Source organism: Hipposideros armiger, unplaced genomic scaffold, assembly GCF_001890085.2.
Source record: "Hipposideros armiger isolate ML-2016 unplaced genomic scaffold, ASM189008v1 scaffold_43, whole genome shotgun sequence".
Classification (NCBI taxonomy): domain Eukaryota; kingdom Metazoa; phylum Chordata; class Mammalia; order Chiroptera; family Hipposideridae; genus Hipposideros; species Hipposideros armiger.
The window spans coordinates 4,236,638-4,258,725 of NW_017731393.1; the positions used below are offsets into that span (position 1 = coordinate 4,236,638).

Genomic DNA, 22,088 nt, shown 5'->3' on the forward strand with positions numbered 1-22,088 from the left:
CTCCGTTTGTTGAACGAATGAGTGAACCTGGGAGTTGAAGGACAGGGAAGCTTTGGAAATGAAAAGCTGCCAGGGGAGGTGGGGAGAGGACGGAAAAGCAGGTCAGGCCTGGGGCTCCGCTCTGAGGGTAGGTGAATGCGTTGGATTTTATCCCGCAGGAAGTGGACTCATTGGAGGTTCAGGTACCACCCCCGCTGGAGACCCAGTTAGACTGCAGGAAGCTGGCGGGGAGCAGCTGGGGCTGGAATAGGAGCTGAGGAATGCCGCACTGGGGGAGGGGGCCGGGGGCTGAGAGCCAGGTTCCAAGTCCCGGACACACAGCCGTAAGAGCGAGGACAAGAGGATGAGAAGACACCATGCTAGGAGGCGGCGGCCAGGGTGCCCACTCCATAAAGGGGACCAGGGCTTTAGAAAGGGGTTGGGGGTGAATTCAGGCTGAGGTGCGAATGGCAGCCAGGTAGGCCTGGGTTTTGAATTCCAGCTCCTCGGACCTTTGCTAGTGCCCCTCGTCCATGACACAGGGTAATGCTAATGGATTCCTCCAACGGTCATCTGACGGAGTAAATGAAATGGTGCCCACAACGCCTAGCACGGCCCTAGGCAGGTAGGTTCCCAACAAATGTCCTTGCAGGTAGGCGGGGGTGCTGGCAAGGGCAAAGAAGGGACACTGGTTTCCGTCACCCGGGGGTGGCCACAGAGAGCAATTCAAAGCCCTCAAGCTTTTGGTCTAAAACGTGAAGATCACACACCATTTTTCTCCACGGCTGCCTTCGCTCAGCAGTTCTGGGCCTCAGGCAGGCCCAGGACTTGCCGCCTTAGCAACATCCTGTGGGCAGCCCCTTCCATCATTAGCAAAAAAGGGCAAGTCCCATGAATTAAGGAGTATGGATAAGCCTAACCCTGCAGTACATCGGACCAGGGCCCCAGCGGGGGTGGGGGCGTGGCGGTGTCAGGGGCAGCAAGGTGCTTCTCTGCATTCTGCTTTTGGCTGAATCCTAACTAGCTCAGTATATTTTACCAAGTTTTTAAGTCTAGTGCAGTTAGTAAGAATTTCTTTTTGGTACTGGAGCTCCCAGAACAAGCACTGCGGAGGAGAATTTCACTTGGTTGTGCTTTCTGAAAAGTGGGTGAGTTTCTCATTAAAACTCCTCCTGGCTCGTTAGTCCATCTGGGAGCTGAGAGGTTCCACGTTAAGGAAGCATTTCTTGCTGGTGAGACTGAATCCTGGGAGTTTCCATTCCTGCGAGGTAAGGAAACTCATGAGGGTCTGCCCTGGGCGGTGTGGGTGGCAGTCCGACCAGGCGAGTGCTTACGGCCAGGCTTACTGGGTAATGAAACTCAGGAAGAGAGGAGGCTTAGGGGCTTGAGAAACAAACAAGAACCACAGGCATTAAAAAGCTTAACAACATTATGCGTTTATTTATCTTTTATAGAGCCATGTTACACATGCTTGGCGCTTCAAACTGAGTTATTGTTAAATGTTTTTTTCTGGATGCAAAGCCGTCTTGCTTGATGCGGATGCCTTAAATACTATAATATTTCTGCATCTATGACCTATGAGCTAAGGAGAAACCAAGGACAATTCCAGAAATGGCAAAGAACGTTTAAGAAAAAGATGTACATGAGACGCAAATGCTAAGTCCTTGAGTCAGGGCCTACAGAAGTTACCAGAAAGCGAATAAAAACAGAATTGTTCTATGAAAATGGTTTGACCAATCATCACCTGTAGATAACAGAGCCTCGTAACAGTTATGGATGTTGCGGAAAAAGGTTGTTTGGTAAGGATGCCCTTCCCCCTCCATAGTATATGCAGACATTGTGCGGCCCCCAGATAGAACACAGCAACCGGCCCCCATCCCTGTGACATCCCAGTGCTGTTTCTTATGGCGTCTGGGTGTCTAATGAAAAGCAGTCAATTTGATCAAACTTGCCACTTAGTGGAAAATCAATCATTGTGCTTTAAGTTGAACGTGACACCACACTTGTCCTCTGCAGGCTCCCACACAACGCCGGCCGGAAACGTGGGGGCCGGGGTGGCCAGCTTGTGGGAAGTTTGATTTGCCTGCTGACCTAACACCAGTGTTCAATTTCAACGTTCCCTTCCAGTTTCTACAAAGGGGAGTGGATGAAGTATGTCAGCAGTGTGCCACCTGCTCCTCCCATCAGGCCTCGACACAGGCCCAGCTTAAACATCCTCTCTGGCACTCTGCTGACTGCTCAGGCCTGGAGAGGAGGCTGGGAAGCCTCTCACCCGCATGTGGAGGGGCCGCCCTCTCCCATCTGCCACTGTCAAGGGCCAGTCCTTGCTCCATCTTCAGGTGACCAGGGGACCTGAGCACAGCCTGGGAGGTAACGATCAAAGCCAACCATGGTAAGTTAGGGTGCAGATCTAGACAGCCAGCCAAATGTTTCCGCACAGAAGAGGGGCTCTGCAGGCAAGAAGTGCCTCCTATACTGTCAAGAGCACACTATGGGAGTGCGTGGCCGGGGCTGCGCAGAAGCTGAACTTGGGAGTGTTGGCTTTCTCCTCTGAATCTGGTTACAAGTTTGGGTGGAAGGAATGCACCTGCCAGGACCTGCGGGGCCTGAACTTGTACAGGGGGCTGTACACTAAGACCAGCGGGAGCCAGGACAGAGGGCTACAGGTTCAGACATGTGCCCCTGAAGTCAGGGGTCCGAGGCCATCCAGTGACAGGCACAGAGCTGGCTTCAGCAGGCCAGCTAGGAGGGAGCCTCACGACATGCTCATGGCATCAAACAGACGCCTGTGGGCAGCGGCGGCTCTCACCACTATTTTCACCTCTAGGATCTTTGCTCTTGCTGGTGCTCAGATGTCAGGCAAGTAGAAGGGCCTTGGGGAATGGGGGAATAACACAGCCTTCCTCAGCCATGCTGATCCCAAATCACAGAGGAGTCGGCACAAACAGAGTTCAATTCTCTCTGCCTATAGGGAGGGTGGGATCTCCAGGTTTCCGGCTCAACAGACATGAATTCTGAGCTCAGCTACACAGGTAGGTTTTCTTAGGCAGAGCGGGAGCAGCAACAAAGCCCTCCGCAGACCCCTCACGATCTGGGTGCTCGATGGGAAATGACTCACCTATTTGTGAAGAAACCAACTTTCGTGGGCAGGCATTGGGCATACTATTCTGCCAAAGGGTCTTACTTTACTCAAATTTAGCAAAATAAGTGACATTTAAAAGAACTTGTACATGAAAACCAGATAGAAAAAAATCTTGATTTTCCTCAAATCCTCAGGCCTTGAATCTAGGCATAGCACACAAACACCATATGAAACCAACAGTGTGAGTTCAATGTCACCTTGGAAAATAAATGTCACTCTGGGGTGACAGTTCTTTATACAAATATTATGCTTCCCCCTAAACCCCACTACCAAAAGGGGGAAAATAATAAGAAATCCAAAAATAGAAAACAACATCTTGTTAAATGTAAACTTATCCTCTGGGTTTTTATATTATATATGCTAGAAACATGCATTTATTTCAGCTCAGATGTAAGAAAATATGTCTATCAGTATTATTTATAAATCAGATTAATCCTCAAGACAATTGACTCACTGTTAGAACACCATTTCAAACTGTTGTAATTTACACCTTTAGCAAAATGATGAATTCTAACCACAAGCGAAATGGGTTTAAGTTATACTCAGTGAGAACTACGTCTACTCTTTAAACTGTCGCTCATTTATTAGTTGCCTACACTACTGTAAATTGAGAGTGCTACATCAACAAGGAACTGGGACATCCAATTTTCTTCAAACCCCCAATTAAAGTCCTTTCAGAAATGAACTGCAGACTGAGAGGAGACACACGAACAGAGACGGAGTCCAGGGAGTGATGACTATTCCGCTCGGAGACAGAAAGGGATGGAAGCGATGACCACAGGCATCCCCCAAGGGGTCAAGGCACAGAGGAAGGAGGCCCTCCCTCCACGCAGGGGCCTGGCTTCTGCAGGTCGTGGCGTGGTTCTCGGGGCTGCCAACACGCACTTCCCCACAGCACGCGTCTGCCGTGCCGTGGGCCCTTGGGCAGTCCCGGGAACAGCGCCAGGACCAGGCTCCAGTGTGGCATAATGCTGGGCAAGCGTGGCTAATGCAGCCACCCCCGGACTGCACATCTGATAGTGGGAGGGAAGGTATGGGCGCTTACACCGTGGCCACCTGCACGGGCCTCTGCCCGTCTCGTCAGAAGCACACACTCACACTGGGGCACTCAGCTTCTAAGGGGACCGCCACCATGGCTTACCTCTCTCCTGACTGCCAGATACAGCAAAGCCTGGCTTATTTATCCAGGGCACAGCTGGGCTCTTCTGATTAACTCAGTTCCATCAAACTACTCAATGGAAAACAGATTCTGAACGGACAAAAAAAAGTGTCTCAAGTTAAATTTTTCATTTATGATTCAGAAGGCACTTCAAAATTCCCAAGAGCCACAGGGTCACTGTTATTGGGCCACCAATCCTCCTGTACAGGACCGATGGAGAAGCTGTAAGAGATAGGGCTATATTTTGACCTGATGGTGTCCTGGACATCTCGTAAATACATCTGGTATTAGCGAGTCTGTCAATTACCTTGCAGAGTCAAGCACACAGCACAAAGTCACACGGTATGTTTATATTTTGAGTAAATGAGATTTTGCTGTATCATGGCAGTTTATAAAATATTCTCACGAGCCTGATATTTGACTCGAGGTAAAATTCAAAAATTATAATCGTACATTTAAGAGGTCACAATGTGAGAGGTAAAGTACTCATTGAGTACAGCTTTCTCAATAATCTAATCGCCTTGCCAATCTGCACTCAGCATCCGTTTAGAAGCATAAAATTAAGCTCCTGGCACTCAACTGCTACAATGCGCTAGCATTAGACTCCCAGAGATGGAGGAACCAGGGCTCTCAAACCATCCGGTAACCATACGCGTTTCCCGTTAGACAAGCGGGGAAATTGGGCGGGGGGAGGCAGCCAGCTTGAGCAATGGAACCGCCTGGCCTGCCCTCCCTCTGCTCACCCCCCTGCCAGTTGACACCTTACCTTCAGGACACACACAGGCCAGGGCACAAGGGCTTCAATGACACATCTGCTGGGGGAGCTAAAATCCAAATCCAGTCTCCAAGGGGCCCAGGTGGGGTGCTCTGAGGTAGTTCCTTAACTCAGGGTGCCTGCTCCCTGCTCCCTTTCAGAACTCAGTACAGGCAGGAAGTATTACAGTCCCCACGCATCGCTTTAACCACAAGTCACTGTAACTGAGTGCAAAATCAAGGAAACTTGAGTTGCTTTATTTAGCTTCCAATTTCTGGGAGGCTCAAGAATTATAATTATTCTGGACAACAAAAGGAAATAAGACTGTGCTTACAGGTCTCTTTCTGCCATCTTCTTTCTGTCGGACTCCTATTTTATTGTTGCCCTTTCTGTTACACGGCATGTACACATCAGGTGTTAAAAGGTACAATACATTCGACAACCGAGCACCACTTTCTGTAACTAAACAGGCAAAGAAATTACACTGAACACCAGCATCTGGCAGTATTTTTCGGAAAAAAAAAAGTGACTAAAATGGGTTTAAATTGATTAACACTATTAAATCACACCTAATATTTGATACTACATGATTCAATACAGCTATACGATACAATTATACAAAATGTGTTAACATCAAAGAATACAACCAAAATTAAGATAGCAAACAAAACCTATATAACTTTTTTTTTACAGGAAAATACTTTTGAAGTATGCATGTAACTGCCCATTCTTTTAAAGAAAATCTACTGCAAGCAAAGTTATCAACCTCCAGAAAAATCACACATAGCATTACTAAGCATATCCCCAAAAAGTGTACAATATGCACACTTGGAAAATACAAAATTAAAAAAATTGTAAGCAACAGGTGAGCTTCATATTTATAAGAATGTGAAAAGAAGTCCCATTTTTAGCACTGTTGTATAAAGAATTGTCTTTTGATGCGAAGTTCATGAATTGTCCTCCTGTTGGGACCACACTTTACAAAAACACCGTGTTTTTGAAACGAGATTACAGAGCAAGATAGAGCATATCTTAGCAATGTCATCTTATTAAAGTTTTTTTTTTTAATTTTTACTACTTTATCAAAACATGTCCCTTAGGTGTGTAGGATTCATTTTTAAAATTCTTTCCTAGAAACAATATACAAAGGAGAGGCATATTTATTCCCAATCACACTCCTGGAAGATGCTTCCCGGGGTCGAGAAGGCTCTTCTCTCTCGTCTTCTCACTGGTTGTTTTTGGCCTTAGCATGTGTTAAGATGTGAGATTTCAGGTTAGTCGACTGAGCAAACTTCTTATTACAACCATCGAAGGGGCACACATAGGGCCTGTCTCCGGTATGGATTCGCACGTGTGTGCGCAAATTGAAGTCCAGTGAAAAGCGTTTCCCACAGCCTTCGAATGTGCACTGTCGAGGAAAGACCAGAGATAACCCTCTCAGCGACCAACCAGGCCCGGGGGCCGGGCGCCGCCACGCTGGAGGACAGCCTGCTCCCCCAACGCTTTTTTCCTCCCTGCCCTGGAGAAATTTTCTCGCTGCACTCCAGAATTAGTGGGCAAGGGGCTCTAACTGTGCATGAACGACTGACTCCTAGAACCCAGGGTTAGCCCTCCTGAACTGTTTACTGTAAGAGAAACACTTGCATAATAGCAAGACTCTTCCCAAATATTAGGTTAGGGTCCTAGTCCTAGTATATTGTTTCAAATAATGAAATACAAATGAATCGGAAGGTTTCTGGGGCCAAGTGGCAGGAAGAATCACGCCTGCTCTGCGCGTTTGCTACCCTTGTTCATGGGCTTCCCCAAACAAGACAAAATATTAACTACACTTACTCTCGTACAATAGAGTTTGAGAAGCTCCCCGCCAATGAGTAGTTCAATATAGTCCTAACTACAAGAACTAAACAGCTTCCATCCCACAGTGAACGCACTAGAAAAGCAGTTTCAGGCCTGCTCGAGCAAGCCTGTGTCCCTCCTGGTGTGGGAAGCCCCTCATTACATCCTGTGCCCAGGTTCTCAGAGATCACATCTGGGGAATTCGGCCCCTCATGACTCATCTGGACGCTGCTGCCACCTCACTAAGAGCAGGGCCCTCACTCTGCAGCGCCGCTGTCGCCGCCTGCCTACACTTGCAGGGTCGTGGGGAAGTGGGGGTGGGGGGTGGGACATCCAATTTTCTTCAAACCCCCAATTAAAGTCCTTTCAGAAATGAACTGCAGACTGAGAGGAGACACACGAACAGAGACGGAGTCCAGGNCTGGCTCTACCTGAAAGGGCTTCTCTCCAGTATGAACCAGTTGGTGTCGTTTTAGCTTTGAGCTCTCGACAAAAGCTTTGCCGCATTCTGCACAGACGTGGACTCGGGGGCCGTGGGTGTGCAGATGCTTTCTCATGGCAGAGTTATCCCTGAACATCTTTGTGCAGCCCTTGGAACAGAGAGAGAAGCTTAGTGGTTCACACTGCAAACTGTAACCAAGGGTTTAGCCACTTAACAGCCTTCACTGACACGTTAAAACCAACAACCCCCAGCCCCATTTTAATTGTACTTAGTATTACAGTAGAGATGTTATTTAAGACGAAAACCAGACAGCTAAAAAAGGCCTTATCATTTAATGTAAACCCTTGTTTTACAGATGAGGAAACTGAGGCTTAGAGATGTCTTTAAGTAGACTTGCCCAAGGTCACACTACTAAGAGTAGCCGAGCTGGGAGTAGAACCCAGCCCCCTGGCTTCCAGCTACACCACAGCTGCCTCGCCCAACTCCGTCCCCCAAATGAAGTAACAGAAGCCCTGAGAAATAAATGGAGTTAAAATGACGGCAGTCCACCACTACCTTTGGTGGGCCCCATATTCTGTGCTGCAAGAATGGGCTGTCATTCTCCATCGCCTACTGTTCCCTCTTCTCTCTTTGCCTCTTTCCCCTTCTTGACAGAGAAAGAAGCAAGAGGGTCTCCAAGGAATGGCAACTACAGAAGAAATTTATTTTGTGAGACACTAGGAAAAGAAGCAGGCAAACTGATACCAGAGCGGGGTGGGAGGCAGATGGGTGTGTGAGGCTCGAGAGCCAAGTCCTTCACCATTTCTTCTGCAGTTGTTGCCCAGTAATGGAGTGAATGGGGGAAATGATCAGACAGCACGACAGAAGGACAGCACAAGTCAACCAGTGGACAGCTTCACAGGCAAAGGGCGGGAAAAGCCACAGTTTTGTCACCTTGACCCCTAGGCTGAGTTTCCATTTCAAAAATGGAATTTTAATAAAATGAAGTTGGAAAAGAAGTACCCAGGGAAGCTAGAGATGGCAGGCACTGAAGGCATAACTGTTTTCAAATGCTTATTTATTTTTTGGCCCCAAGGAGTATCATTTTACATTTCAAAATCTCCACATTAAGAGCATTAAAACAGAATAAAGAACTTGTGAGTGCACAGTCAGGAGAGGTCACACCGTGAAACTACATTTATCCTTCTCCAATCGTTCATTTTAAACAATCCTTTACTCCATTCAAAAAGTCTCCCCCTTTGTTCTTCTGCACCTGTGTGATACTTTATTTTTCTGTTAGTTTTATATCCAACTAAGTTTGGAATAGACCCAATCAATACCTCAAAGTACTTTTTAGGCTATCGTTTTATTTTAAAGACTAATCACATTTGAAAACAATTAAGTACCCCTCTAGTAACACACAATTAATTAACAGGGTAAATTAAGAAAATTGTGAAGGAAATGATGAAGTCTTATTAGGCTTATTTTAGCAACACCCAGAATCATCTCCAAATTTCCATAATGAGCCTACTACAGTCCCGTAAAGGTCCACGGCTAAGACACAACCCAATGTCTTAAGATTGACTTAATGATCCAAAGAGAAGAAATAAAGTCCTAACGTAGTATATTCAGCATATAGTAATAATAAAAACACTGGTGCCCTACAGTAACCCCATTTAATAGTACTCAATTTAAGTGGCCTTTACTGAACAAAACTTGTATCACAAAATCATCTCTTGAATTTAGAAACCAAAGATTATAATTCCTCACTGAATCTCAAATATGAAGACAGAAATCAAAGTACAAATTTCTTATCATCTCTCTAAAACTTCTTTAACAGTCTAATGAACACTTTCCCCCTAGCATTACTTACTTTATGAGGGCAAGCTATTGTTCTTGGAGCATCATCTTCTTTAATTTTTCTTGGCTTCATTCTTACCAAAAGAAAAAAAAAGAAAAAAAAGAGAGAGAGAGAGATTTGTAGGAGTGGGTAGACTTAACTGGCATAAACCATATAGTCCCTGAAATGTTTTCCTTATAGGCACAAAAACTAAGATGACGATATGCTTCCATGAACGGGGAGCCCTGAGACAACTCGCAGAGTCCCTGGGACTGAAGCCCTCTGCCCACTCTCCAGGGAACAGCGCTGCCGCCTACAGTGGCACAGCTGATAAGCTGGTGGTGCAGCTAGGATGGCACCGCGATCTGTGTGCCTCAAGTACCTGCTCTTTTCTCCAAACTCTTTAAAAACAAAATGCCAACAGCCCAGAAAAACAGAGGAATCTTCTAGTGGGAGCAAAGCAAAGTATCCGAAAGCAGTTGCTGTGATAATAAAGGGGCCTTATAAAAAGGGAGCGATGGCTACCCGACGGTCTTAAAAATAACTTCCTAACACAACTGCTTGGTGGGGGGAAGTGGACATTTCATACCGACAGAAATGATTTTTAGATTTTTTTTTTAAAACAAGGGTACCCTCAACAGAATTATTTATATACACAGAAATATAATAGCTCTAGAAGGAAACATAACTGTTAATATTGGCTATTTGAGTAGGAGCCCCTAGGGATGGGTGAAAACACCCTATACTCTCCACCCTCTCTTCTAGCACAGTTAGGTTTTCAAAAAATAAAGAGCATTTCTTTTAAAGGACAGCGCTTTCTGATCCTGCTGTGGGGCGGGGGTGTAATAAGAGTCCTGGTCACGTGGGCAGCCAGAGAGCCCTGTGTGGAATTACTACCCAGAGAGCTTGCTGATTGGGTAACTTACCTACCTGCTATTTCCACTGAACCAACATTTGGTCTTTTGTCAAAACTCTCTCTCCAAATACTCCCTACAGATCTGTGTGTGGCAGAGGGGTGAGAAATTAAAGAGTTCCTAGAAAAACTAGAAAAAGAGATTGAAATCTCTGAACTAGATGTCCTTTTGGGCCCTAGCTTTGCCACCTCACACTCCCAACATAAGGAGGCACATTTAGTAACCAACCAGGTCGTTGTTCTAACAACAGAAGCAGTTGACCACCACTCTTACTACAAAAGGCTTCTGCTGCCATCTTTCCCGGTATCAGCAAAGGGCCGCCCTACCAATCCCGCTTAGCCCCTGATCTGGGAAAGGATGACATGAATCACCTAAACTTTCCATGCCCTGGAGGAGCACAGGGGAGACAATTGCTCTGGAAGCTACAACTTATCTCTAAGGAGTCTGTCCAAGACTGTCCAAATTTCCTAATTAAAGGCTGTAATGTTTCAGTCTGATTCCCTTCTCCCACTCCAGCCCTGTGGGTACTTGGTCTTTCTTGTACTTAGAGATGACCACACCAGGTAGCAAATATCTCCTAAGAGCCTGTTGTGTACAAGGCTCTGAACTAGCCTTTGTTATCTTGAAAACCACTAAATCCTGGCGTTTGTCTGACTTCACAAAACCAGGTAGGACAAAAATTTGGTGCCACTGCGCCACCTGGGGGTTATATCAAAGTTTGAAAAATTATAGCCATGCATATGAAAGGGTTGTACCCCAATCAAACATTAACAGTAATAGAGTATATTAAGAACCAAGCTTTGATCTTCCCCGTTAAGAATGTTTACCCCGATGACCCCACTGACATGCTGTCTCTCGACTCAGAGATGGCTACATGACTGCGACAGTCTAAATTCAATAAATGGTACTCACCTAAAAGAGGGTCAAGTTTACTGCATGCAAATTCTCAATAAATCGACTTTAAAAAAAATGCCCACTGGGTTGACAAATAACGTCATACAGACAACTTTTTTCCTGTTTCACCCATCTTGGGGTTTGGAGATGGGAGTCAATGGCAGGGAGGTACCTGTGCCTGTAGGACAGGTGTGGTCTAGTTGGGTTCCCACACCCCATACATTTTCTTAGATTTATTCCTAGGAATTTAATTTAAAAAATAATTTTTTATCATGAAAAATTTCAAATATACACAAAAGAGAACAGTCCCATTTACCATTCACACAACTCTTGCTTTTTAAAAATGTTAAGTGGTATTTTTTCTTAAATGTCACCTTCAAAGTGTGTATGAGTATTTAGCAATGTAATTAATTTTAGAGTTTAAAAATGCATTTGGACAAATACCCTTGGACTCAAAGAGGAAGTGGAAGGTATTTCACTGCAGCCACATTTAAGCTCCTTGGCAAATCACCCTTCTTCACTATAGAGTAACAAACGAGGCAGTATGTGTTGGTGCCTTTTACATTTTATTCTAATGCAAATATTGGGCAAAGGTCATTTTCCAGTGAAGTATATTTAGATTGAAAGATTTTTGTTTTGTGAATAAAGACTAAAATCTTCACGGCACCAATTGATAAATAATATATATATATATATATATATATATATATATATATATATATATATATATATATATATATTTGAAATCCTAAAAAGAAAAAAATTTTCAAAAGACTAAAATCATGTGCTACTCCTTAAAATATCTTGACTTGCCCAAACTAGTCAGTAGCGACCACGCCTGGAGTTTGTGTTGACTGTGATACTGTACAAAGATCTTTGGAACCGGAGACGACAATGACAACAGCATAGGCATTATGAATGAGACGGATGGGATGTGACTTGATGCTGACTCCTACTAGCTGCAGACCTTGAGCAAATTACTTAACTCCTCAGCCTCAGTTTCTTATTCTGTAAAAAGGCATAAGGCTACCTACGTTAGAGCTGTGAAGCTTAAGACATGATGCACGTTAAGCTCTTGGGAAATGATAGCTATTATTATCACCAGCTGTGTATTAACTGGGCCTAGCTAAAATTGAGTCAATTTCTTAAAAAAAAAAAAAAAAGCCAGTTGTAGTCAACAACCCGAAAGGTTCTGGTGCTCCAAACCACCCTTTCCAACGAAAGGGCTGCAAGACTGGAGAAAGAATAGCACAGGTGAAGCAGGAAGGCCTCCTCACTACATTACAAACTACGGAGGAGCCAAGTACCCCAGACGAGAAGTTTCCCGTTCAATTACAAATGGAGACTCTGCTCCCGTGTTATGACAGCACAGCTGGTTTTAGGCTATCTCATTCTGCATCTGTGGAAGGAACAACGCTGTAAAGGTTGGACTCCAGGACCAGAAACTGAAGGAATTTCCTGGCACGATTTTCAGCAGGGCACTGTGTAAACCAAAAGTTCCAGCCAAGTTAAATCTGCAAACGTCCCAGAGCTGAGATGAACATTTTTTGAAGCAGTGACTCTTGAATTTTGAAAATAAGCCCCTTTCCTGCACAGCAAGCTTAGCTGACTTCAGACTGGAGCCACCAATCGTGACCTGTGCTGTTGGGACACAAGTTCCTGTGTGACACATCTCCCAAGGCGAGCTTCAGCTCCTTTCTTTGTGCAAAGAATCATGTTGCCTTAGACAAGTGAGACCAAGTTTGTTAAATGAATTATCTCTTAAATAACAGTGTGTATTCATGTGATGACACTGAAGAGTTAGTTAAGCGACTTTCAGCTCCATGATCACATTTCATCTGCACATTAACCCGTGATTAAAGTCTCAGGTGGGTACTGACAACAAAATAACCACCTTGGGACTGACCTACGCACTCTTTATTTTGATCTTTCTGGACCGAAACTTTCCAAAGCGCTAACTTTAGTTAATGAAAAACGCACAAGGGTTGTCAATTTAATCAGGAAATAGAATTTACTAGGTGCCACCCACTGACCACTTTTTAAAGTAGTATTTACTAAAAAGACATTTCAGGTAAGAACAGTCACCCAGTCCCACCCTCCCAAATAGCATGACTTTCAAATGAAAGCCCGTATTTCTTACACTTGCCCACACACACGTAACTAATTTCCTAAGCAGTCTAGGGTCAGTGTGGCAGGAGACTGAAACATTCTGTGGTCAGTTTCAAGGCCAGTCCAGAACCCCATCACCCCAGGATACCGAAGACAGAGAAAAGCTGCTAACCAACCACCCCCTAAGCCAACAGCCAAGTCACGGAGCGAAGGTGGATGAGGGGCAGAGGGCAGCAGAGCAAGTTCAGTAAAGAAGATGGGGTCTGGCTCCCAAGTTTGAAACTTGGTGCCTTAAGGTTTCGGGATCCCAGGCACCAATTCTGGGGCCCCTGAGAAATCCTACTCAGCTGTTTGTTATACACCTTCTCTAAATGTGAAGCCCTAACAAAACAGGGCATTCCAGGCTCACACACTTCTCCCCACCACCACTGTCCAGTTAGTGAGGCTCTTTGGTTTTCCCACAATCTCATCAAGACACTATGGAAAATGGGCATGAGAATGAGCCCCACCCTCAATCCACCTCCCAGGGCCCAAACCCTGACCTTCACTTTGCATACACTGTCAAGACGAGCAAGATTTCATTCTATCCTGTCTACAAAAATGGAATCTTTAATTATAGAAGAAAATAAACACACTCTGTATTCAAATATTATGTAAATACTACTTACTGCAGAATAAACTGTGTCAGGATCACATTTCAATCCAATACAGCAGGTTCAGTACCCAGGAGAGAACTCGCCTTGAGTCAGGTCAAATGAATTCTCTCCTTCGATACTGGTAAAAGTACGCCCCACTTTGAGGCCATGGCTTTCCTAGTCCTGACCCCCTTTTTTCAGGGAGTTTCTGATTATCTTTTCTTTTTTAGAAGACTCGTTCCCATACCACCAAGACCATCTAGCTTCTTACTCATTCTATCCACTACTGAATGAAATCGACTTTTCTTGAAGAAATTTTTACAACCCACCAACTTCCTATTCTAAATTAAACATGTGTTCCAGCCTCTTGCACAGCTGTCTTCTTGGTTTTCTTTTCACTTTATTCTTTAGGAAGTCTTCCTTTTGATGTTCACCCTCACTCTATTGGAATCTATCCTCAAGTAACCTACTCAGAAAGGGTGTGTGCAACATAAAACAAGTCTTGCATGTCTAAAACTGTCATTATTTTGCCCTCATATTTGACTGTTAGCTTTGCTGGATCAAGAATTCTATGTTTACATTAATTTTTCCTCAGAAATCTCAAAACATACCGCTCCACTGTCTTCTAATTATCTATTGCTGTTGAAAGTAATTCTCCTTCGGCTCTAATGATCATTCTTTTGTAGGTGACCTAGCTTTTCTCTCTGGAAGTTTCTAGGTTCTTTATCCTTAGTGTTTTGAAATTTCACAAATGGTACCTTTAAAATACCTGGCACCTGGGTGGCAGTCCCAGTGGGTGGTCCCCTTTGCCAGGGGTAAGGTCTAAGGCAGCCCTGCTGCAGAGGCAAGGCCACTTGGGGAGCAAGCAGAGGCTTCTACTCCACAACGGCAACATGTGCCTCCTAAGTTTAGGGCTGGTACACCCCCCATTTTCTGTTCAGGACTGGGGACAAGTTTCAATTCTCCAGCGAGGGTGAACAAGGCCAGGGGTCACCACCGCCACCTACTTGCGTCTACTGCCCACTACCCACAGGCTCCCTGTCTACTAAACCCCCTGCTCCTCCACTGAAATCACTTCACAGAATTCCACTTGGAATTCTCTCCTTCAGTCGTCTGGCCCTTCTGGAAACCCCAGAAGGGCTTTGTGGTGGCTCTCCCATCTCCCCTCCTCTTCTGAACGATCCTTCTGCTGCTTACCCCTCTGAATACAAGGGCTTCCCAGCATTTTATGTGGGGGTCTTTTCCCTCCCAAACCTTACAGCCAAAGAGCTGACTTGCCTGACACTTCCGTGCTTTCCCACCCCTCCTCAGATGACTCCAGCCCTAACGTACTCCCAAAACCACCTCCAGTCCAGAAGAGATGTTTCATTAGCATCTAAAAGCAAACACTGCCTACCCTGAACCCCAAACCAGCACCCCCTCCCAATTTCCTGCCTCCTAGGGAGAAAAGCTTTTAATCAGCCTTTTCATTGTCTCCTGTCATATCTAGCACATTTATTCTTTTATAGCAGCCCAAATCCCAGGCAAACTTGACTGCTTACTCCTTCCTGAATACACACTGGATATTGACTGTGTACACTGAGCTTGTGCCATTCTAGTACGTAGGCTCCACCATGGAAATCCCACCTACCTGCCAAATCTCCATGCTCTCCAAGGCCCAAAGCAAATGCCACCTCCCACAAGCTGTGCTTGGTTCCTGTGTTCCATCTCCATCCCTGAGATACAGCCCGTATTATATCCTCACTAAATGCCGAGTACTATAAGGAAGAGGTGACTAACTTTAAGAACACATGTAACATTAAACTCTGGCGTGATATCTGGCTCAATCAGTCCATAAATTCTAATCTCACTGATGACTATGTATCCTACAGGTTCCATTTGTATGGGGGGGGGGGGAGTTAACAATATTTGATACACACGCCTGTGTTTAAAATATGAATGGCAATAAAAGCTGGAACACAATGTCATTAACAAAAGGATCAAGCCCTAACTTTTTTTTGTTAAGCCATGATAAATTAGAAATAAATCAATGTGTAAATTCTCTGTAGGTACAATTTCACTGCAGAGAACAGGGTTCAAATCCCTTATTAAAACACAATGGAAGTCTTAAAATCCATCTGACATGTTTCGGGAAACAGGCTCCAAAAGCAGGAAGCAGCCAGCCCACCTGGTTTTCAGGCAGGGCTACAAGGAGAAACCAGGACACTCCAGGGTTCCTGCCCCTTCCGCCTCTGCTCTGCTCTCAACAGAACAGCAGAAGAGGTGCCCCACTCTGTTCTTGGGCGGTGCAAGGTCACCAAGATTTCTTTCTTGCTGATTCTGCCTGCACCTACGTTCTCAGGCTGGTTCCAGGCTCCATTCAGCCTCAGGCAGGGAAAAGGGAAAGGCCCTCTGCTCCAGGGTTTACAGTTCATTTCATTTAAAAGTTTACATACATCTGTGCAGGTTTTCTCACGTCCTTGTAAAAACTGCCAAACAGTATTAGAAAATACATAATGTAAAAAGGGGCAGAGGCTTCTGTGGGAACCCAGCCGTTTCGGGCAAAACAAACACCCAATGGGTTCCGATCTTCCTGACTGCTCACCTTGGACAGTCACAGGGATCCCAGCCAAAAATATCTGAGCTCTTCCTTTCACGCCAGCTTAAATTAACAAAACGCTGGAATCTTAACTGTTGACTCGCTAAAATATGACCGGATGACTCTTGTATAGACCCAGGTCTCCTGCAGCTCAGCCCAGGACCATACACTCAATTTGAAACATATACAAGCAGGCCAAGAGGTAGTGTGAAGACATCCAGTTCCAAGCAAATTATATGCATTTTATTTATCTACAAGCAATGTCATTTATGGAATTAAAGAGCATTTATTTTATCTTATTGTCTGCAAGGATCTACAATGGTGTCACTCGCATTAATAGCACAATTACTACTAAAAGAAAACTGCTTTTGTTTTCAGAAGTTCCCGCAGAGCAAGAATACAAACCACTGTTATAACTTAGGCACAAAAAACCCCAGCTGGCAACACTCAAGCACTTCCTATGAATAGAAGAAAGTCCTTATCACTTACCTAGCAAATTCTGCCAGTTGTTTGGGATCTGAGAGGTCAATGCCAGGTATCCCTCCAGGAGGAAGTTTCTTTCCTGTCATATACTCTGAATAATCAGGAGGGGAGTTCTCTCCAATGATCTGTTCTTCAACCACCGTCTCATGGTCAATATCTTTTTTTTCATCTGCAACACATCATCAGATTATTTTAGCTGAGTAAAAACTGTCTATGTGGACAAGTACATTTTAACTACAAACACTGTTTTCATTAGCAGCTTCTTAAATGGGTGACTTAGAGCCGCTACCTCAATTTCTTAAGCACCCAGTCTTTCTTTTGAAATCCTGTTTCTGCTTGCAAGTCACCAAAATCTTGGATGCCAAATCCAACAGCCCTTTCCTTTCTGTGAGCGTTCCTTCCTGGCCTCCGGGAGCAGCTCATCATTACTGTCCTCAGCACCCACTTGCCTGGTCCACTCCACCTCTCTAACCGGCTTGTTTTCAATGGCTTTGCTGCTCCTAGCACTTGTCCGAGCTCTGCTTTTCGTCTGCCACACACATTTCCTGTAATCAACTCTGCAGCGCTGAAGCAAATCTGGTTTTACAGCCGTCACCTCTGAGCCCGCCTCTTGCCTCCTCCTCTTCATCTTTTCCTCTCCCTCTCTCTCCAGCTGTACTGGGCTCTTAGCTGCTCAGATGTACTGTGGCCCCATCACCCTAACCTCAAGGCTTCCACTCACATCCTTCTCATTGGCTCCAACTTGTAACCACAGCTCTGTGGTTTTTGTTGGCCTCTCCCACCAGACTGGAAGCTCCCTGAGAACGGGGATGCTCGTCAGTCTTGCTCCCCAGGTGTTCCCAGAGCCTTGTTCAAAGTCTGCACACACTTGGCCCTCAGTAAGTATGTGTTCCAAGAATGTAGGACGTCTCTAATTCATATGTCTCATTATCGCCTCAACTACAACAGGTTAAAAAGGAATACTGACCCCCATAATTAATCCCCTCTATCTCAGACACCAAATACTATTGATCCTTTTTAAAAGGTCTTCTCTCCCTTTGTCCCACTGCTGTCAACTTAGTTTTTATCATTATGGTCTCAAACCTAAATGACAACTGGAATTTCTTAACTGATCTTCACAACTATGTTTGCTCTTGGCTCTCGTGATGCTAAAGGATAAATCGACACAGAAAACATAGCTGATACACACTTTCACCTGTGGTGTGACACCTTCACCAGAGGTTATCAATCACTTCAACCTGGCATTCTGGGTCCTGTGCTGACTGGTTCCATTTTAGCGCATCTAGTCTTACCTTCTAGTTCTCCTTTGCATGTGCCCTCCATCATCCAACCAGCCTGTTTTTCTCACCAGTTAATTCCCAAGTGCCTGGCAGGAGATACTCAACAAGCACAAGTGTCCCCTTCGCTCTATTGCCTCTCTAATTCCAGCCTACCCTCCAGAGCCTTGCTCAAATTCTCTAAGGGCTTGTTGATTCTATCACTCTAGCCTTGGATTCTTACCTTTTCTTTGAACTCCTAGATTATTTCTTGATAGTAACACTGACAAACTCTAAATTGTGCTGTTTTGAATTTTTGTTGGCTTTGTCTCTTAAACTAGAGGGAAGGGCCCAGAGGCCAAAACCAGCTTTCTACTACTTTGGTGCCTAAAGCAAAAAATTTCAATGGTAACAGAAATTTTCCATTTCTCCATCAAATTGTTTCACAAAAAGCAGTAACACAAGAACTTTCACAAGTAAAAACTGGCTTGTTCAACTCTTACCTTGCATTACCTTCCACCAGTGTTAAACATGGTCAAAAAACAAACCACACCAAATCCTGCAACTGATGTCACTACCAAAAAACTACGCATCGCTGTTCAGCACACACCACTCAGTGACATCAGGGGATTAGGGCCAACAAAGACAATGTAGGTTCATTTGAGTCAAGTTCAATCACTCTCAGCAATGAAAAACACAGAATACAAGTTTTAAATCTTAAATGCCTAACTCTCCCTCCACTCTTCATTTGAGAAACTATTACAGGTTATTACAAGGAATCATAGAATATAATAATAGCAGCTAACATTTTATTGAATGTTTATGTGTAGGCATTGTTTTAATCGCTGCACCTATCACCCTACACAGTGGACAAATGAGCAGCTTCATTTTACAGAGGAGATGACTGAGCTACAAAGAGGTTAGTTAAGTAACTTGCTCAGGATTAACTATGGTGTTTCCCTGAGAATAAGACCTAGTCAGAAAATAAGCCCTAGAATGATTTTCAGGGTGCTCCTAGTATAAGCCCTACCCCAAAATAAGCCCCAGTTAAGGTTGTCAGCCAGACATGACTGTATTTGAATAAATGTAGATTTTTTTGTACATGAATAAATGGATAAAATGTGTCTTTTGGAGCAAAAATTAATATAAGACCCGGTCTTATTTTCAGGGAAACATGGTAGTTAGTAAGCGGCAAATGTGAACTCATGAAGTCTAACTCTAAGAACTCTGTGCTTACCTGTCAAGCTCTACTGTCTCCTGTTTGGAATGAGAAAGAACTAGATAATATACCCTAGGTCACCCGTTTACAGAGATGAAGAATGTGGTACTGGTCACAAGCTACAAAGCTGAGACTGCACTCTGACCACATTCTTTAATTTCACTTCTTTTCTCAGGGCTGGAACAATTCCTTTACCTCCAATCGCTTCCCTGGTTTTTTGTTTTTTTTTTTAGCTGAGCCATCCTGCTACCTGTTGGCAGCTCAGTGGCTGCTCAGCTCGGGCTGGACCTGAACCGCTGTTGCTCAGAGCTCAAACTCCTGAGCGAGCTCTTAACCAACTGAGCCACTCGGCCGGCCCTACCTCCAATCTCTTCAATTTAGGCATGATGACTATACCATCAACTTTCAAGTGGCACAGAACACACTGGTGGGAAAGGAATGGGAAGGGAAGTGTTTTTTTTCTTCACTCACGTTTTCTATATCTGACACAAGAATGATATGACAGCAAGGCTGAGAAACACTTCTGCTCTGAGCAAGCTGCTGATGAGCATATGCCTCAAGTACGCTGGGGCAGCAAGAAGGCTTAACTCCCCACAGAAAGGAGTCACAGGCTCGCGAAATCGTTCCTTGTAGTTCTACACATGAGTACCAGAGGGTCTCCTACGTGCCTGGCACTGTTCTAGGCACCAGGAACAGCAGTGAGAAACACAAGCAGCCTCTCTGCCTTGGCTGTGGAGATCAAGATGCCAACCAATTGTTCCTGGAGAAGGCCCTCTTCCTGGTTTGTAGGCAGATGCCTTCTTGCTGTGTGCTCACACATATCATTTTTCATCACACTGCATAACTGCTGTCCCTTCTTATAAGGAAGGACGCTAATCCCATTCGTGGGGCTCTACCCTCACAACCTAATTACCTCCCAAAGGTCCCTCTTCTAACACCATCACATTGGGGATTAGGGCTTCAGAATGTGAGTTTTGGGGTAACACACAAAGTCAAACGAGGAAATCTTCTTAAGGTACAGTTCTTAGTGTCAATATTCAAGATCAAGCATCTAGGGGACAGTCACTAAGATGATTAAGAATCAGAAAACGAAACATGGATGAAATAAGCCTAAAGTAGAGGCTGACAAGATTTCAAGCTCTGCATGTACAGTCAGTGGGTCAAACGCAGCCTGCCAACCCCCACTGATTTTCACTGTTTCGTTTTTGTTCTTTTTAAATTTCGGTAAAACAGACATTAACGTGGTACGTATTTTAACCCCGTTAAGTGTGCAATTCAGTGGCACTAAGTACATTCACAATGTAGTGAACTATCACCACTATCTATACCCAAAACTTCTTCATCCCCAACAGAAACTTGGTACCCCTCAAACAATAACCCCTTCATCTCCCAGTTTCTGGTAACCTCTATCATACTTTGTTTCTATGAATTTGCCTACTCTTGCTACGTTTTATAAGTGGAATCACACAGTATTTGTTGTTCTGTGGCTGGCTTATTTCACTAAGCATAATGTCTTCAAGGTCCATCCATGTTATAGCACATTTCAAAATTTCATTCCTTTTCATGGCTGAATAATATTCCTGTATGGGCACACCACATTCATCTACTGAAGGACACTTAGGTTGTTTCCACCTTTTGGCTATTGTGAATAATACTATGAATGATGGTGTGCAAATATGCCATTCTTTAATAAATAAAGTTTTACTGGAACAGAGCCATGTTCACTTATTTACATATTATCTATGGCTGCTTTCCTGCTACAAGGAGTTGATTAGTTGATTAGTTCCAACAAAACTGCAGGACCTACAAAAGCTGAAATATTACTATCTAGCCCTTTTACAGGAAAGGTTGGCTAACCTGATCTAGATGATGGGCTTTCACTTAGACAAATGGGGTTGAACTACAGTGGAAAGTTCTCTATTTGAAACAAGGAACAATTTCTGCGGTGAGATTACTAAACAATGGGTTTGCTACCAAAAAGGACATTTGTCACAGGTCTTTAAAACAGGTTAGATTCAAGTTTAATTCTGGAGGAGGAATAAACACAGCTGGGTAATGAATCAGATGGGTGGGGATAGATTAGGGATTGATTGTCCAGTATGCCATCCAAGTTTCTTGTTTTCATTTCTTGGAGATGGCACTGTCATCAGCTGAGACGGAGAACAATGGGGGGAGAGACAACGTGCAGGAGGGTCTGGCGTTCCACTCTGAGATATCTGTGTGACATCTAGTGGGCAGACCTCAAGAAAGTACCTGGAAATGCAAGTGTGGGGGATAAAAAGAAACCTAGGTTGGACAGAAATATATTGGAAATCACTGGCATACAGACTGAATTTAAAGCCACCAAAATATATATATCTATATTGAGAAAAAATATAGACAAAGAACAGAGGGCTCAGAACCAAAACCCGGGTAATTCTAACATTGAGAGGAGGAGGAAGACTTTGCAAAGAGGTAGAGAGAAGACTAAGCTTTGTCTACTGAGACCTTTACTCAGTGACATGCCAGGGGAAAGCGGCTCACGGGGAAGGCAATCTGCCCCGAGCACTCACAGCAAGTGTGTGGTGAGACATAAGTTTAAAACCATAACAAAGCATTCAAACCAGCTGGTCTGGGTTATCACTATCCACCTGTACTCCTAAACAATGTCAGCAATACAAATATTCTTACCTAAAAAAATCTTTTGTTGGCCTAAGTTGTAAATAATTGCTGTGGATACTTTACACTTTCATCATATATATTTAACCTTCGTATTATCACGTTTCTTACTTATTCTTTAACAAACAGTGTATTATTTGGAAGTTAAATTGGAGAACTCCTTGAAGACCAGCACACACAGATTGTAAAGAAGGTCATTAACTGTTCAACA

The 22,088-nt window shown here is 44.3% G+C and overlaps 1 protein-coding gene across 1 annotated transcript in view; it reads right to left on the reverse strand.

Moving 5' to 3' along the window:
* Window positions 1–1,394: 1,394 nt before the first annotated feature.
* YY1 (YY1 transcription factor) overlaps window positions 1,395–22,088 on the reverse strand; it is a 33,110-nt gene continuing 12,416 nt past the window's right edge. The window contains exons 2-5 of the mRNA XM_019639265.1: window positions 16,751–16,913; window positions 9,165–9,225; window positions 7,302–7,460; window positions 1,395–6,442 (exon numbers count right to left, since the gene is read on the reverse strand). Of these exons, the coding sequence (XP_019494810.1) occupies window positions 6,260–6,442; window positions 7,302–7,460; window positions 9,165–9,225; window positions 16,751–16,913 (566 nt within the window). The 3' untranslated portion in view covers window positions 1,395–6,259. The remainder of the gene's footprint in view (window positions 6,443–7,301; window positions 7,461–9,164; window positions 9,226–16,750; window positions 16,914–22,088) is intronic.